General features: G+C 34.4%; 1 protein-coding gene across 9 annotated transcripts in view; it reads left to right on the top strand.

Moving 5' to 3' along the window:
- Positions 1-17,124, top strand: part of PDS5B (PDS5 cohesin associated factor B) — a 184,282-nt gene that overhangs the window by 51,958 nt on the left and 115,200 nt on the right. For 8 of the 9 annotated variants that reach the window (XM_029936869.1, XM_029936868.1, XM_029936870.1 and 5 more), the window contains exons 2-5: positions 9,492-9,618; positions 12,899-13,102; positions 15,663-15,749; positions 15,854-15,951. In XM_029936869.1, the coding sequence (XP_029792729.1) occupies positions 9,511-9,618; positions 12,899-13,102; positions 15,663-15,749; positions 15,854-15,951 (497 nt within the window). In that variant the 5' untranslated portion in view covers positions 9,492-9,510. Of the gene's footprint in view, positions 1-9,491; positions 9,619-12,898; positions 13,103-14,366; positions 14,441-15,662; positions 15,750-15,853; positions 15,952-17,124 lie in introns of those variants that run through there. The other variant, XM_029936872.1, reaches the window with a different exon arrangement.

Below are 17,124 nucleotides of genomic sequence, written 5' to 3'. Positions count from 1 at the left end.
AAACTAATAGGCAACCGACGGAATGGGAAAAGATAGTTGCAAATGACATATCAGATAAAAGGGCTAATATCGAAAATCTACAAGGAACTCCCCAAACTTCACACCCACAAAACAAATAACCCAGTGAAGAAATGGGCAGAAGACATGAACAGACCCTTCTCCAAAGAGGACATACAGATGGACAGGCACATGAAACGATGCTCAACATCACTCATCATCAGGGAAACACAAATCAAAACCACACTGACATATCACGCCAGTCAGAGTGTCTAAAATGAACGAATCAAGAGACTATAGATGCTGGCGAGGGTGTAGCGAGACAAGCACCCTCCTACACTGCTGGTGGGAATGTAAACTGGTGCAGCCGCTCTGGAACACAGTGTGGAGATTCCTCAAAAAACTATCCATAGAACTCCCTTATGATCCAGCAATAGCACTGCTAGGGATTTACCCAAGAGATACAGAAATGCTGATGCATAGGAGCACATGTACCCCAATGTTCCTAGCAGCAATGTCAACAATAGCCAAAACATGGAAAGAGCCTAAATGTCCATCACCTGATGAATGGGTCAAGAAGATGTGATATAGATACACAATGGAGTACTACATGGCAATGAGAAAGCATGACATGTGGCCATTTGTAGGAAAGTGGATGGACCTTGAGGGTGTCATGCTAAGCAAAATAAGTCAGGCAGAGAAGGACAGATACCCTATGTTTGCACTCATAGGTCTAACAGGAAAACAGGAGAAACCTATTGGAGGACCAGGGGAAGGGGAAGAGGGAAAGAGAATTGGGGACAGAGAGGGATGCAAAACTTGAGAGAGTATTGAATGCTGAAAATGAACTGAAGGTTGAAGGGAAAAGGGGAGGGGGAAAAGAGGCGGTGGTGATGGAGGAGGGCACTAGTGGGGAAGAGCACTGGGTGTCGTATGGAAATCAATTTGATAATAAAATATTAAAAAAAAACAAATTCTGAACTTTCTCCTCTAGATTAGTAACACATTCTGAACTATTTTCTCTGTCCTTTTGGTCCTTTGGTTCTATACGTTATTACCACCTCTCCCCCCATTCACCGATAGAAATGGGCTTTCTTTTGATTTTATGTTTTCCTCGCTTGTTAATTTCTGTTAGGAGAATTCTAGAATTTATTGTGGTTTAACCTATAGGGAGTTTTTGTTTGTTTTTAGAGTTTGAGATCCATCTTACTCATTTTGCCCTATGGTCACTGTGAAAGAGTTCTGCAAGTAACAGGCACTTCACAGATTTTACCTATGACAAATTTTTGACCATGTAGATGAGTTTATTCCACAGAGGCACCGTGTCTACATTATTTGGTTGCAGTGTGGTCACAATTGTATATCTGTTGTTAGGAATGATCAACATCAGCTTTTACTCGTGTTGAGGTATGGTGGGGACTTTTTTGTGTTCCAGCTTCAGAAAACTAGGAATCCTGTCACATTTATTTACTATCCCCTGAAAAGATGCATTCCAGGCCTTTGCTAAATAACTTCTTTGGTTGAAGGAACACAGCTGTGACCTTGGTTCTTCTCACAAATCTACCTGAAATTCATTTTGTGTAAACTGTGAGATAAAGGTATGATGTTACTTTTTTCCTTGTCCTTTTTCTTCTTCTTCCTTTTTTAATGTTTATTTTTGATAGAGAAAGAATGTAAGCAGGGAAGGAGAAGAGAGAGAGAGACAGAATCTGAAGCAGGCTCTAGGCTCCAAGCTGTCAGCACAGAACCCAACACAGGATTCAAACCCATGAGCCGTGTGATCATGGCCTGAGCCAAAATTGGACACTTAACCACCCAGGCACCCCCCCCCCCCTTTTTTTGTTTGTTTAATTTAGAGAGAGTGTGTGAGCAAGGGAGGGGCAGAGAGAGAGAGACAGAATCCAAAGCAGGCTGCAGGCTCTGCACTGTCAGCCCAGAGCCCTATATGGGGTTTGAACCCATGAACTATGAAGTCATGACCTGAGCTGAAATCAGACACTCAATTGACAGCCACCCAGGTGCACCAGTGTCCCTACTCTTAAATTCTTAAGTGTACAATGCTCAGTTAGCTGTAAGTGCTATGTTGTAGAAACATTTCTAGATTTTATTCATCTTGTATGGCTGTAACTTTATACCCATTTAATAACTTCCCATTTTCTCCCCTTTCATCTCTTGGCAACCAATATTTTATTTTCTGCTTCTGTAAGTTTGACTATTTTAGATAACTTCTGTAAATGGAATCCTGCAGTATTTGCCCTTCTATCACTGACATATTTCTCTCAGCATAATGTCTTCCAGGTCTATCCATGTTGTTGCAAATGGTAGGATTTTTTCCTCTTTATAGCCTGAATACTGTTCTATTTTATGTACATACAACTTTTTCCTTTCCCATTCATCTATTGATGAGGATTGGCATTCTTTCCATATGTTGGCTAGTGTGAATAATACTGTAGTGAATATTGTTATGCAGGTACCTCTCAGAGATATTGATTTCCATTGTTTTTTTGATATGTACCCAGGAACAGGAGTGCTGAATTGTATGGTAGCTGTATTTTTAATTTTTTGAGGAACCTCCCTGCTGTTTTCCATACTGGCTGCATCATTTTATATGCACATTAGCAATGTACAAGAGTTCTTTATTTTTCACATTTTTGTCAACACTTGTTAGGGTTTTCTTTTCCTTCCTTCTTTCCCCCCACCCTCCCTCCCTCCCTCCCTCCCTTCCTTCCTTCTTTCCTTCTTTCCTGTCTGCCATCCTAACAGGAGTGAAGTGATACCTCATTCTTGATTTGCATTTCTCAATGGTGAAAAATAGAAAGCTTTCTTTTAAGATCAATAACAAAACAAAGATGCCCAGTCTTGCCATTTCTCTTCAACATGGTACTGGAAGTCGTAGTCAGAGCAGTTAGTCAATAAAGTAGAGGCAAGAAATAAAAGGAATCCAAATTAGAAAGGAAGAAGTTTTATTACTGTTTATAGATGATGTGAAAATCTTAAAGGTCCTGCAAAAAAACCTCTTAGAGCTAATAAACTCTGTTAAATGGCAGGATACAAAATCGACATGCAAAAATCAGTTATGTTTTTGTATAATAACAGTAAACTATTGGAAAAGGAAATTAACAAAACGGTTCCTTCACAGTAGTATCAAAAAAAGTGACTTGAGAATAATCTTTACCAAGGAGGCAAAAGGTAATATTCAAAACTGTTTATTTTGTCCTCTCTGATCTTTCTTATTGTTGTGCTCTGCCACAGTTTTCATATATCAATTTTCATGTTTCGTAGGTCTGTTTCTAGGCTGTCTTTTCCATCGATTTTTTTTTCTCCTGCACTAATGCTACCTCATTTAAATTACCTTTATAATGAGTTTTAATATCTGGTAGAACAAATCCATTTACAGTACTTCTCTTCTTTAAATATCTTGCTTTTTTTGGTCTTTTGCATTTACATATAAATTTTAAAACAAATTTGCCATATTTCTTTTACAGTCAAACCCTGAGTTTGATTGGATTGTATTGACTCCATAATCACAGGGAAGATTTGCTATCTTTATAGTATTTGAGATTTCCAATCCAGTCCATGATATCTCTCCATATATTTAGGTTTTATTTCATTTCTGTTAGTGAAGTTTTATGATTTTCTCTGTTAAAGTTAAAGTACATCTTTTGTTAGATTTACTTGCAGGTAGTTTATGCTATTCTATGTAAATTGCATTTTTAAACTTCTTAGTTGATACCCATATGAATTGATTGGTTTGCTCTTAAGCCTTTTTATTTTGAAATAATTATAGGCATCAAGGTGTAAAAAAATGAAAATAGGATCCTGTGAACCCTTCACTTATCTTCTGCTGGTGGTGACATCTAACATAACTGTAATACAATATCAAATTAGGAAATTGACATTGGTATAATATTGTTAATTAGATTACTGATCTTACTCCATTTTTTCAAGATTTTGCAAGTATTTTCTCTCTTGTCTCTCTCAGAGTATATGTAGTTCTGTGTAGTTTGATCCTGTGTATAGATTCTTGTCATCCATCACAATCAAGATACAGAATTATGAAGGAATTTTCTAAAATGCTACCCCTCAGTCTCATCTGTGTACCTAGTAACCAGTAATCTGTTCTCCATGTCTGTAGTTGTCATTTTGGGAATGTTAACCTTTTGATACTGGCTCTTGCAATAAGTCTAATGACCCTAAGTTATTGCATGTATCAGTCAGTTCATTTTTTGCTGAGTAGTAGTTCATTATATGGCTTTATCAGAGTTTGTTTAATTGTTCATTCCTTGAAGGGCTTTTGATTGTCTCCAGTTTTGGGATATATGAATAAGCTGCTATAAATACTCTCGTAGACGTTTGCATGAACACAAGCTTTCATTTCTCTGGGAAAAATTCCCAAGAGTGAAATTGCTGGTTTGTATGAGAAACTGCCAGATTATTTTCATCTATGGTTGTGCTATTTTACATTTCTACCAGCAGTGTCTAGATTCAATTTTGTTGCATCCTTGTCTACATTTGATGTTGTTGCTATTTTCTATTTTAGCCAATCTAATAGTATATAATATCTAATTATTTTTCCTCATTGTGGTTTTAATTTGCATTTTCCTAATGATTAATGAGTTGAACATTTTTTCATGTGCTGATTTGCTGTTTGCATTTCCTCTTCAAATGTCTGTTCATGTCTTTTGCCCATTTTGTAATTGGATTGTTTATTTTTTTATAGTGTCTTTCTAAGACTTCTGTATATGGTCTAGATACAAGTGCTTTGTTATGTATATATTTGCAAATATTTTTTCCAATATATAGTTTAACTTAAAAAAAATTTTTTTTTAATGTTTTATTTATTTTTGATACAGAGAGAGACAGAGCATGAGACAGGGAGGGGCAGAGGGAGAGGGAGACACAGAATCGGAAGCAGGGTCCAGGCTCTGAGCGTATCAGCACAGAGCCGGACGCGGGGCTTGAACCCATAAACGTGAGATCATGACCTGAGCCGAAGTCGGAGACCTAACCGACTGAGCCACCCAGGTGCCCCTATAGTTTAACTTTTAACAGCAGTTTTCACAGAGCAAAAGTTTTTAATTTTTGAATTATCCAGTTTATCACTTTTTCATTTTATGTGTCATTTCTAAAAACTCTTTTAGTCTCAGTAGTGAAGAGTTCTTCCATGCTTTCTTCTAAAAGTTTTTGGTTACATTTTCTATTTAAATCTTTGATACATTTTAAATTAAATTTGTATAAGATATGAGATACTTATGTCAAGGTTCCTTTTTTTTTTTTCTTCTTTTTTTTCCGGTCTGTGTTTATCCATTGCTCCAGCACTATATGTGGAGAAGACAATTATTGCTTCTTTCAGTTGATCACCTGTGTTAAAAAAAAAAAAAAGATACATTTGGGCATACTTATGTGGACCTCTTTCAGGTTGTCTGTTTTTTTTTTGTTTTTTTTTTTTTTTTCTGTTGATCTGGATGTCCCTTTTACCAACATCACTTAGTCTTGATTGTATTATATAAAAAGTTTTAAAGTTGTGTACAATGATTACCTCCTATTCATTGTTTTCGGAAATCGTTTCATCTATTTATTAGTTCCTTTGCCTTTCTGTTTACATTTTAGAATAGGCTTGTTTCTGTCCACAAAAAGTCTTGCTGGGATTTCGTTAGAATCTCCAAACTTGTAGATCAGTTTAGGGGAGAGCTGACATCTTTACTATGGTGAGTTTTCCCATCCATGAACATGGTATGTCTCCCCATTTACTTAGATTTTCTGTGGTTTCTTTCATCAGTATTTTATAATCTTCAGCATAATAATCCTGTATATGTCTTATTAGGTTTATTCTGAGGTATATCATTAATAGGAGTGATTGAAGTTAATATTGTGTTTTAAATTAAGGTTTCCATCAGTTCCTTGCTAATATATAGAAATACAGTTGATATTGTACATTGAGCTTTATATTCTGCAGTCTTGATGAATGAGTTTATTTTTTTGTTTTTTATTTTTGTAGATTCTTTTAGAATCTTCTGTGTAACAGTCATGCCACCTGGAAGTGTGGCTTCTATTTCCTTTATATTGCCTTAGTGTGTCTGGCTAGGGCTCCCAGTATAACCTTGAGTAAGAGTGGTAAGAGCAGACATATCTGTTTTGTTTCTGATCTTCAGAGGGATATTCAGTCTTTTACTATTAGGTACTCTGTTAGCTATAGGCATAGTGTTTGCATATTGAGTTTTCTATCTATACTCTTGATAAACTCAGTCTTCCTTCTTCTCTTTCTTTCTTTCTTTCTTTCTTTTTTTTTTTTAGTTTATTTATTTTGAGAGAAACAAAGACAGTGCAAGTAGGGGAAGGACAGAGACAGAGTGAGAGAGAGAATCCCAAGCAGGCTTCATGCTGCTGGTGCAACACAGGGTTTTATCCCACAAACTGTGAGATCATGACCTGAGCCGAAACCAAGAGTTGGATGCTTAACCAACTGAGAGCCACCCTGGTGCCCCACTAAACTCAATCTTCTTTATTCTGATGTTGTATATATAAGTCCTTTTGGAGTTTCTATGTACACAATCATATAATCTGCATACAGATTTGTTCCTTTTTTAAATTTTACATTCTTCATTTGTTCTTTGTTGACTACAATCTTTATAACAGGGTCAAATAGAAGTGGTGATGGAGGTGTGCTTGTGTATGTTTTGATCCCAAGTAAAAAACTTTCAGTGGGTCATGATTAACGAATCATCAATCAACATGAGTTATGGTGTATGGTATTTGTAACACTCTAAAGAAAATTTTCATCTAACTTTTAGTTTGTAAGCTTTTTCCCTTTTGGTCTCATGGTCTTGATGTTGAAGTTTTCATACTTTATTTTCTTTATTTATTGAGATTATCACATCATTTTCCTTTTTTGTCTCTGTTTATTTGTTTTGAGAGAGAGAGTGAGCGAGCACATGCCAGCAGCAGTAGGTCAGAGAGAGAGAATCCAAAGCATGCTCCCCACTGTGAGTGTGGAGCTAGAACTCATGAACCATGAGATCATGACCTGAGCCAAAACCAGGAGTTGGATGCTTAACCCACTGAGTCATCCAGGCACCCTTTGTTTTTCTTTTTTTAATCTGTTAATATGAGGAATTTAACCTTGTATTCCTGGGATAAACCTGATTTTTAATAATGTTGCTACATTTGGTTTCCTAATACTTTATTTAGGAATTTTGCATCTTTATTTATGAGCAAGACTGGTATGTGATATCTTTGGGTTTTGATATCATATTTTGCTAGTTAGTTGCATAAAATTCGTTGGAAAGGAGTCCCATGTTTCTGAGTTTTTGGAATTATTTATGTGACATGATTTCTTCCTCAGTTATTTGATAGAACTCACTAGTAAAGCTATATAGACCTTGTTTTTTTTTTATGGAAAGATATATTGATTGTTGATTAAGTTTATTAAAGGAATTTTTTTCTTTAGTCATTTTTGGTAATGCATAGATTTTCTTTATATTATCTGAATTTTCACATGGTGTTATGTCAAGAATTGATGAAGATTGTCTTCTGATTTTTTTACTTTATTGATCATATCCTTGTTTTCTTTTGATTCATTATTAGGAAGTATACTTACAAATTTTTTAATGTTTGGAGATTTTTCTTTTTTGTTGTTGAAGTAGTATATAACTGGGAAAAGTGTAAGAATTATGTGTCTAGCTCTGTGATTTTACACAAAGTGAAAACAGTTGTGTAACCAGAGTCCAGATAAAGAAGTAGAACATTACCTGTACCCAATATATCCTTTTTACTCCTCTTTCAGTTACATTACCTACCAAAGACATTCAGTATCTTGACTTACAGCATCATAGATTGTTCCTTGTTTTTGAACTCCTTCAGAAAAGTAGTTGGGAGGGGGGCACGTGGTATGTGCTAAGTAATGTTCTAAGTGCTACATTTATTTAACTACAGCTTTCAATGTTTTCTATCTCCTTATTCCATCTTATTCTTAAAAATTATATTCCTTGGATATAAACTTTACCTTTGCAATTATGTTCTTTTCCCACGGTGAGAATAGCATTTTGCAATCTTTCGGCTTGTATTATTACTCTTGAGAAGCCACTTGTAGTTTAAATACTGTTCCTTTCAAGGTAATATGATTGCTTTAAGGTTTGTTTGTTTTGTAGAATTCTTATTATTTTGAATTTAATTCTCTTTGGGCTCTTGAATTTATTGATTGATATTTTATGCTGTTCTCTGATAGAGGCCTCTGTTTCATTTTTTTCTTTTGATACTCCCATGAATCATGTTAAACTCTTCTGTCCTTCTATATATTCATTTGGCCTCTCCTCCAGTTGACTAATTCTGATAGCTTTTACTAATCTGCTAATAAACTTGTCCATTGAGTTTTTAATTTCATTACATTTTTTTATTTCTAGAAGTTCTATTTTTTGTTCTAGTTTACTTTCTGTAATTATTTATTCCTTGTTATTTTAGACTTATCTTTTTAAGTTATCAATATAGTAGTTTTGCAATCTGTTTTATAATCGTAACATCTGAAGTTTTTGTATGTCCTGTCTTGGTGTTTGGTATTTATACTGATTGCTTCTCATAGTGTCATGTTTCATTAGGTTCTTGATTATTTTTGACTTGATAAGGCTTATTGTCCTAGAGACATCACCATGGGGGATTGTTTGGGATGCAGAATTTTACTTAATTAGGTGCTTGGAGGTACTACCACCCAGGGGTCACTGAGTTCATATGTTGAGGTTTTCTGGACAACTTAGGTAATGTGGACCTCAGCAAATGTGCAGGCCCATGGCAAAAACTATTAAGTGGCACCTCCTTTGTATCTGTTATTATGTTGCCGTACTTAATACCAAGGCATTTTTCTCTGCTGCCCCCTGATGATGGGGGCATGGACACATGTTGATTTCTGCCTTCTCCTTGTGTTTCTTTTGGAGATGGGGTACTATTCTGCATTGATATCAGGAGGGTCTCTTATTTGATATTCCACTCTGATAGGTTGCGATTTACTTCTGTCCCTCTTGCCTCCTAAGACCACCAAAACTGAACTCTAGATTTGTCAGTGTTGGCTAATGACCTTAGAGCTAAAATGGATATGATGTTCCAGTGCTTCATTTACTTCTCTGGGTTCTTGCATTCTGTTTTATTTTGGCCAAGTAATTTGTTGTGCTTAAAAAAAAATGCTGAGTTTGGATTTTTTTCTTATGATTTATAATTTTTGTAGTTGGAGGGTTAGTGCAAACAACAGCTTGCCAGTAGTAGAAATGGAAATGAAAATACAATTTAACAAATTGGGGAAATGTTTAATAAAATGTTTTAAATTAATTAGATAAGTGAACTGTAAATTAGGAAGTAGTTATTTACTTGAGGAGATAGGTAACTTATCATATTTGTTATTAATTTTGTTTATATACGTATTTTTTGTTTGCATCTAATAGTTTTCTTATTTTAGGGGTAAAATATTTACTTATTTTTTTGGTTTGCACCTAATAATCTTCTTATTTTAGGGGTAAAAATATTTCCATCATGGCTCATTCAAAGACAAGGACCAATGATGGGAAAATAACTTATCCTCCTGGTGTCAAGGAAATCTCAGATAAAATATCTAAAGAGGAAATGGTGAGAAGGTTAAAGGTGAGTATAATTGTGTTACATTTTTGGGGCATCTGTTTAGGGTGGGGTGTTACATGTGGAACTCACATATAGCTGTATTTTATTAGGGGATCTTAAAGCAAAAAGCTAGGGCCTCCTATACTTGAGCATAAAGAATAAATCTGTAGTATTCTTAGTATTCTTATATTCTTTGTTGTCTGTAGAAAGTTCTTTGTTCTATATCATTTTATTAAACACTCATTAAAAATTTTTTTAAGTGCTTTAAAAAAATTTTTTTAATATTTATTAAAGACATTGAGACAGAGAGAAACAGAGCATGAGTATGGGAGGGGCAGAGAGAGAGAGAGAGAGAGAGGGAAACACGGAATCCCAAGCAGACTTCAGGCTCTGAGCTGTCAGCACAGAGCCTGACACAGGGCTCGAACCTGCAAACCAGAGATCATGACCTGAGCCGAAGCTGGACGCTTAACCAACTGAGCCATCCAGACGCCCCTAAAACAACCATTTTAATCTAAGAAAGGAAGTTTAAAGTTCTTGTATTGAGGACTCAGGCTGTGTTTTACTTTCTGGTAAGTTATTTTGAGAGTAGGGTAAAGTGCTTTATTCTTAGCTTCTCGCCCAGCTTCTGACATGGAGCAGTGAATAACGATTGATGGGGAACTTCTGTAGACGAGGCAGTTGCTTCATGACTAGAGTCTCTTCATTTGTGTTTGAACAATGTTTTATCTTTTCGTTAGTGGAGTGATAGACCCTGTGGTATAAAATAGTTAAAGGAGTCGAATGGCCAAAGAGAATGTTAAGCTAATTTATCAGTTAGTTGGTATGTTTTTATTTTTGAGCATTTTTTCCTTATTAGATTCTTTCTACTTAGACATTTATGTGGCTTGATACATTATTATTTATCTCTATTTTAAGACTGGAAAATCTACCTTAATGAATTATAGAAGGCCCAAAACCTTAAAGGAAAGTACTATTTTATGGGAATTGCTGCATGATTTATTCCTAATGCTCATAAGTTTCATATAAAGTTTTAGTATTATACCTTTATGCATAAAGTATTAGAATGTCATAAAATATCAGAAGTATTATATCTAGTTAGAAACTTGTGTATGTCTTGTTAAAAATAGTGAGGCTATAAGCCCTTTTTATATGACATGTTCCATTTTCTGTGTATCTAAATTCTCTTGACCTATTGACTTTTTAGAGAAGCAAATACATTTATTTTTTCAGGTTGTATTTCATCAGTGATAGGTAAACATCTCTATTGTTTGCTAGGAAATAATGTTAAACATAGAAACTATACTTATAAGCTGATAAACATTTAGTGTCTTTCAGAGATGTTATTTTCTCAGACATCTTTAATAGACAAGTTAAACATGAGTTACTTAGTTTAATAACACGATTTGAGTTGTAGACAATTTTGAGGGATTCTCATTAACTAGCCCTTGAGTAAACTTTATTGTTAGTCTAGGTGGAATGATTTCCACAGTATTCAGACTTAGTGTTTGTAGTATGTTTTCATTATTTTGTTGATATCTATGCCCAGCAATCTGGTTAATATATTTTCCTAATTTACACTTACTCACTATTTTTAGCCATCGTTTTAGAGAATTATAAAAAGGATTTAATGTGGGCTGATGGTAATTTTTGAAACGTACAGGTACAGGTATAAGTTTTGTGAATTACAACAATTTTTTAACAGGTAAGGTGTCATATAATTGCTAGAGTTTCCTGAACATTTATATTCAAAGTATACTGATCTCTCACTCATTTGTGAAGAGATTGTAGAGAAAGTAATGGTTTCCTGCATGTGGGTCTCTCTCTCTTTTCTTTTTCTTTTTTTTTTTTTTTTGTGACTCTTTTCATAATATACTTGGGCCATCAAAGCAAACATCTTAATTAATAAAATTAATCAGTTAGGAAGTAGCTTCAGGCCTTATGCCCTTATACTAACGTAGTGCCCCATTAGGATTAGTCCACTGTCGGTTCTGGTATCTGGCATAATAGAACTGAGGAGCGCTATTTCCCAACAACACATTGGATGATTTATTACTCAAAAGTCTACTCTATAGCAGAGTAGAAATCCTTGTGTTTTTTTTAAGGACCAGGTTGTAGCTATTGATCCTTGATGGCAGCCCTACTTGTTGATTAGTATTCGCAGCACCACCTAGTGGATGCCAGGTGGTCACCTTTCCATTAGAGTTTTATCTGAATGTGTGTTCCTGTCAAGTTAGGCTATTTAAAGTCTCATTTGAAGTAAGAATAGTACAGATGGAAGATTCACTGTGACTGAAATTAGAGAAATTTTTTTACAGAATTCTAATGGTACCATTTTTCTCCATTTTTATTTCTGTGTTTTCTTTATGTAAATGTTTTTGAAAAGGGAACCATTTCCTATAGGTTATTGCTGCTCACTCCATATATGTCAATGAGTTCTACTAATAAGCTATCCATATCATATTCTCTTTTATTGTTGCACAAGAAATATTTTGTTGGATGCTGTGGTAGTCACTTCATGGTGGCTTTTTAGTGTTTAGGAATGCATCTTCATCATCTTAAATTTATTTATATATTCTTTTTTAGCTGAAAATATAACTATATCTGGAATGGTTTATGGCTCAGATGGAAAACATAAGTTGATTTTTTTCCCCATAGGTTTTTTCTTTAGAAGTGTAAGGATTGTGTATATTGTATATTAAAGGGGGTGCTGTTTTTAAGAAGGGCATACTCCTTTTAGTCCAGTTGTAAAAGTGAGACCAGAAATGCCATATAAGGCTAGTTTTTTAAAATATCTATATAATTTGTTATCAAGTTAGCTAACATACAGTGTATGCAGTGTTCTCTTGGCTTTGGGAGTAGATGTCTGTGTTTCATCACTTACATACAACACCCAGTGCTCATTCCAACGAGTGCCCTCCTCAGTGTCCATCACCCATTTTCCTGCCGTCCTACCCCCATCAACCCTATTTAAGAGTCTCTTATGGTTTGCTTCCCTGTTTAACTATTTTTTTCTTTCCCTTCCCAAATGGTCTTCTGTTAAATATAAAGCTAGTTTTAAACTTATCTGGTATCATACTTAGCAGGTATGATGGGTAATTGGAAAGCATTTTAGTCTTTTAAAGAAAAGTTATTTTTTCTGTAGTTTTAGAAGGATCTGTTCTCTCACTTTCAGGGAGGAAATGAAAGTACTTAATGTTCGTTATCTGGAAATTAATTTTTGCAATTGGTATGGATGTTATTTCAAATGACTATATTTTTTGTAAGAAAGATTTTATTATTTCATTATTTCATTTTTATATAGATGGTTGTAAAAACTTTCATGGATATGGACCAGGACTCTGAAGAAGAAAAGGAGCTTTATTTAAACCTAGCTTTACATCTTGCTTCAGATTTTTTCCTCAAGCATCCTGATAAAGATGTTCGCTTATTAGTAGCCTGCTGCCTTGCTGATATTTTTAGGATTTATGCTCCTGAAGCTCCTTACACATCCCCTGATAAACTAAAGGCAAGTACTGATTTAAAGAACTTAAGATATTTATCCTTCTAACTAAAATGGGAGTTAAGGTATTTAGATAATTTCTTTGACATTACCTACAAGTCTTTTATTAAACAACTATTTTTTAAAGAACCCTCCCATACCCCATTTAGTACTTACTTTTATAAAACAATTTTTGATTCTTAGAATAAGAAATAGATTAATACAGTGCAGTGTATACTTTTTATAGTATGTTATCATTAGCTCTATTTCAGCAGCACTTGGGGGGACACTTCTTTTTCCTTTTGAACATCCATACTGAAGACCATATTCGTTATTTAAAGCATAGTATAAGCCTGAATGTATACTATATGAATCATAATTCATTTAATGAAAGGTTTGATGTGAGTTGTTTGGCAGAAAATACAGTGAGCAAAATTTTTATGCAAAGTTACAAACGACACCCAGTACCTGTTTAGAGTAATAGTAAGTAAAGCTCTATGAATGGAGAATCTTTAAAAGGGGAAAAAAGGAGACTGGCATGATTAAACCAGCTGCTAGAAACTGTGAAATAACTAGAGGTGTACAAAAATATACTGAATAAAGTAGGTTAGAAAGTGAGAAAAGTCAGTAACAATAAAAGATAATTGTGGAAACAGTGAATTAGAGAATGAATCCATAGGAAGATTATTAATACCCAGTGTGGAGAAAATGATGGACAGTTTAGGTTTATTTTATTTAACAAGTATTGATGTTTTAATTATGTGTTGGGAACTGGGTTTACAGTGGTGAAAAAGAATCATCATGCAGTCCCTAAATTTGTGGTGTGATTGGAGTGAAGAACCTGCTTACTTGATCAAATCTGCCAAAATTCTAGCATGGAATGCCCAAACTGGATTGGTCAAGATTGCTTAATATTTTAATTGGTAAAGAATCTCAGGATACGGGCAATATTTGTCACTTAAGTGCAATTAAATTGTACAATTTGAGAATGGTCAGAGATTTAAGTAGATTACACAAGTTGATCTGTGAACTTGTGTACCCAGGTATATATTTGGTTTTGTAATTATAAACCTCTAATTTGGAGATGGGATGTGAGCTCTTCCTTACTAGTGTTTTGTTGGCATTCTCATGAAGAGGAAGGTCTAATTTAAGAGTGCTGCTACAGGTTTCTTCTATCTCTTTTGGATTTCTCAGTTTTTATAATCAGTAACCTAAGCTACAGCTTTTGTGTAATGAAAAGTTCTCCCAGAAGAATAGTTACACATCTCTTCTATTTATAACAGGACAATTTGTAAGAAGATTTGAGGAGCTGAGATTAAATTAGCATCTTTTTGGATTGATTATTCCATCGCTGAAAAATTTAAAGTATCTTATTTTTTCTGTTCAAATTTTCTGGTCTTATTTTAAATGCTTTTTTCCCCTTCTTTTATTGAGCTAGTACTTTAATCACTTCAAGGATGTTCTCGAAATATTTATGGAGTAGTTTTTATTATTGATTATCATAAAGTTTGTATTTTTGTCTATGGTAGCAGAAACAGAACACTGACACATTATCCTCATTTGTTTCCACTGTCAATTTATTGTCATCAGAAAACCTTTTTAGACACCTGGTTTAATGTGTAGCAGGTCAGTGATTATTGTAGAGGTTATAAATGACTGTTTTCTTTCTATCTCCAGATAGTCAGTTGGCACTTAGTTTTCTCTTTATCACACTAGAAGGGTATATTCACAGAAGATGTATTTTGTACATACAGTATTGCTATCAAGTAACCATTTTGAGGGATGTACTTTTCAAAGTATTTTTTTTTTGAAAAGCTACTCAGTTTCTTATATCTTCTCTTTTAAGAATATTTTTTTCATTTTACTTATAAGGGAAATATTTTTTTCTTTGTATTTAGCATGCTTCGTTTGCAGAATTAGCTTTATAATTTTCCCTTTTCTAAAATTTTAAAAGGCTTATCTCCATAAAAGTTGCCTTAAAGTGACATTGAATGTATCTCTATCCAGGTACAAAAGGAAGATATAGTAAACAATCAGAAGTGGAGAGGTGGGGATAGATGGAGAAATGGTAGGGAAAAACAAGTAATTCTAATGATAAGATAGGGAGGCTTGACAAGTTAACTCCTACAGGTCTTTTTGAAATTTCTCCCTTTTTGTGATCTAATGTATTGTCACTTATTTATTTTGGAATTTTAAGTTTTCTAAACTATATTCTTGCTGTATAATTATCTATAAAGTGCTGTTTCGGCAGACCTAATCAGCTCTCAATCACTGCAATCTTTGTTATACTAATAATAGGATAAATTTTGGTTTACTAGTTTTGGGGTCTAGTTTTTTAACTTGCTTTAAGATGGAAGCTTTTCTTTATCTAAGATCCTGGTAAATTATTTATTGTTTTCCTTGAAGGGCGATAAGATATGTAGTGTTTTCATATGGTAAGATTCTTTTAAGAAGTTCTAGCTAAATACACCCCCCCCTTCTTTATTAATGGTAGCTACACATGAGTGCTGAATTAGCTTTAGGAGTTTAGTGAATATGTTTGTTTAGTATTCATAATCTAAACAATACTTTGTCTCTTTTTTTGAAGGATATATTTATGTTTATAACAAGGCAGTTGAAGGGGCTAGAGGATACAAAGAGCCCACAGTTTAATAGGTATTTTTACTTACTTGAGGTAAGCAATATATCTTGTGATGATATTTTAAATTGGGTTTTGTGCTTGTATATTTTTACTAATTAAAGTGTTTACCTTTCCCTTTTTTTATTTCTTATTTTTAGAACATCGCTTGGGTCAAATCATATAACATATGCTTTGAGTTGGAAGATAGCAATGAAATTTTTACCCAGTTATACAGAACGTTATTTTCAGTTATAAAGTAAGTTTATTTTACTAGGCATATAGCATTTTAAATATATAGAATTTTGAACTTATAGGTTAATATGCATAAACTGTTTGTTGTAATGAGTATTTGGAAGGCTAAGAGTTGTAACTTAAGAACTCATTAACATGGGGGACCTGCGTGATTCAGCTTGTTTGGAGGTTCTAGCAGGAGAGCGCAGCTACTCGTATACCCTTGAGCGAAGAACGGTCCTCCTCTATTGGGGATGGTCGTCCTCTTCGACCGAGCGCGCAGCTTCGGGAGGGCCGCACATGGAGCCGTGAGGGAGGAAGGGGACACCCGCCTAGCCAGCCAGATCAGCTGAATCAACCCTGGCGATCAATGGGGTGACAGATGTCGCAGCCAGATCGCCCTCACATCCGGGACCTGCGTGATTCAGTATGTTAAGCTACTGACTCTTGATTTCAGCTCAGGTCTTGATCTCACAGTTAGATTGAGATTGAGCCCTGTGTCAGACTCTGAGCTGTGTACAGCCTGCTTGGGATTCTCTCTCTCTCTCCCTCTATCTCTGCCCCTCCCCTGCTTGTGCTCACTTGCTTGCTCTCGCTCTCTCTCAAAATAAACAAACAAAAAAAAGAACTCATTAACATTATTTTTATAGGTGTTTTATAGGTGTTTTAATAGGTGTTTAATAGTGAATGGAACTTAATTTGTATCATAAGATATATAAGAGTAGCATAAGGCAATCTATGGCCAGTATAAACATATTTTTTATTATATTTTTATCTTCCAGTATTACTGTCTCCTTGATTCATGTAAATAGTTGAGTTTTTTGTTTAATTTAAAAAATTATCTACTAGAATTAACTTCATAGCAGTTTGGTTTTCTGAATTTAAGGCATAACTAAAGTGGGCATTTGATTCAGTTGCTTTTGATTGTGAGACTGGTTAAAATTAGGGCAAAGTAATCTAGGAAATGTAGCTTAAGATATATTTTGGATGCTCCTATAATTTTGGGATAGAGGGAAGCTTTAAGTGAATATATGGAATTTGATTTAATATTTTACTATCATGTTTTATAAAGTGTAGTGTTCATCACCATCATTATGATTAAATCATTATAATTTATTTTTGAAAGAAGCTGTAGTTTTTTTGCGAAGTTGTTTATATCCTAATACTTTACATTCTTACAGTGTTAGGAAAGTGTTGG

This window comes from Suricata suricatta, chromosome 4 (genome assembly GCF_006229205.1).
Source record: "Suricata suricatta isolate VVHF042 chromosome 4, meerkat_22Aug2017_6uvM2_HiC, whole genome shotgun sequence".
NCBI classification, from domain to species: domain Eukaryota; kingdom Metazoa; phylum Chordata; class Mammalia; order Carnivora; family Herpestidae; genus Suricata; species Suricata suricatta.
Note: the sequence above shows the minus strand (reverse complement) of the source record. Positions and strands in the feature narration are given on the sequence as shown.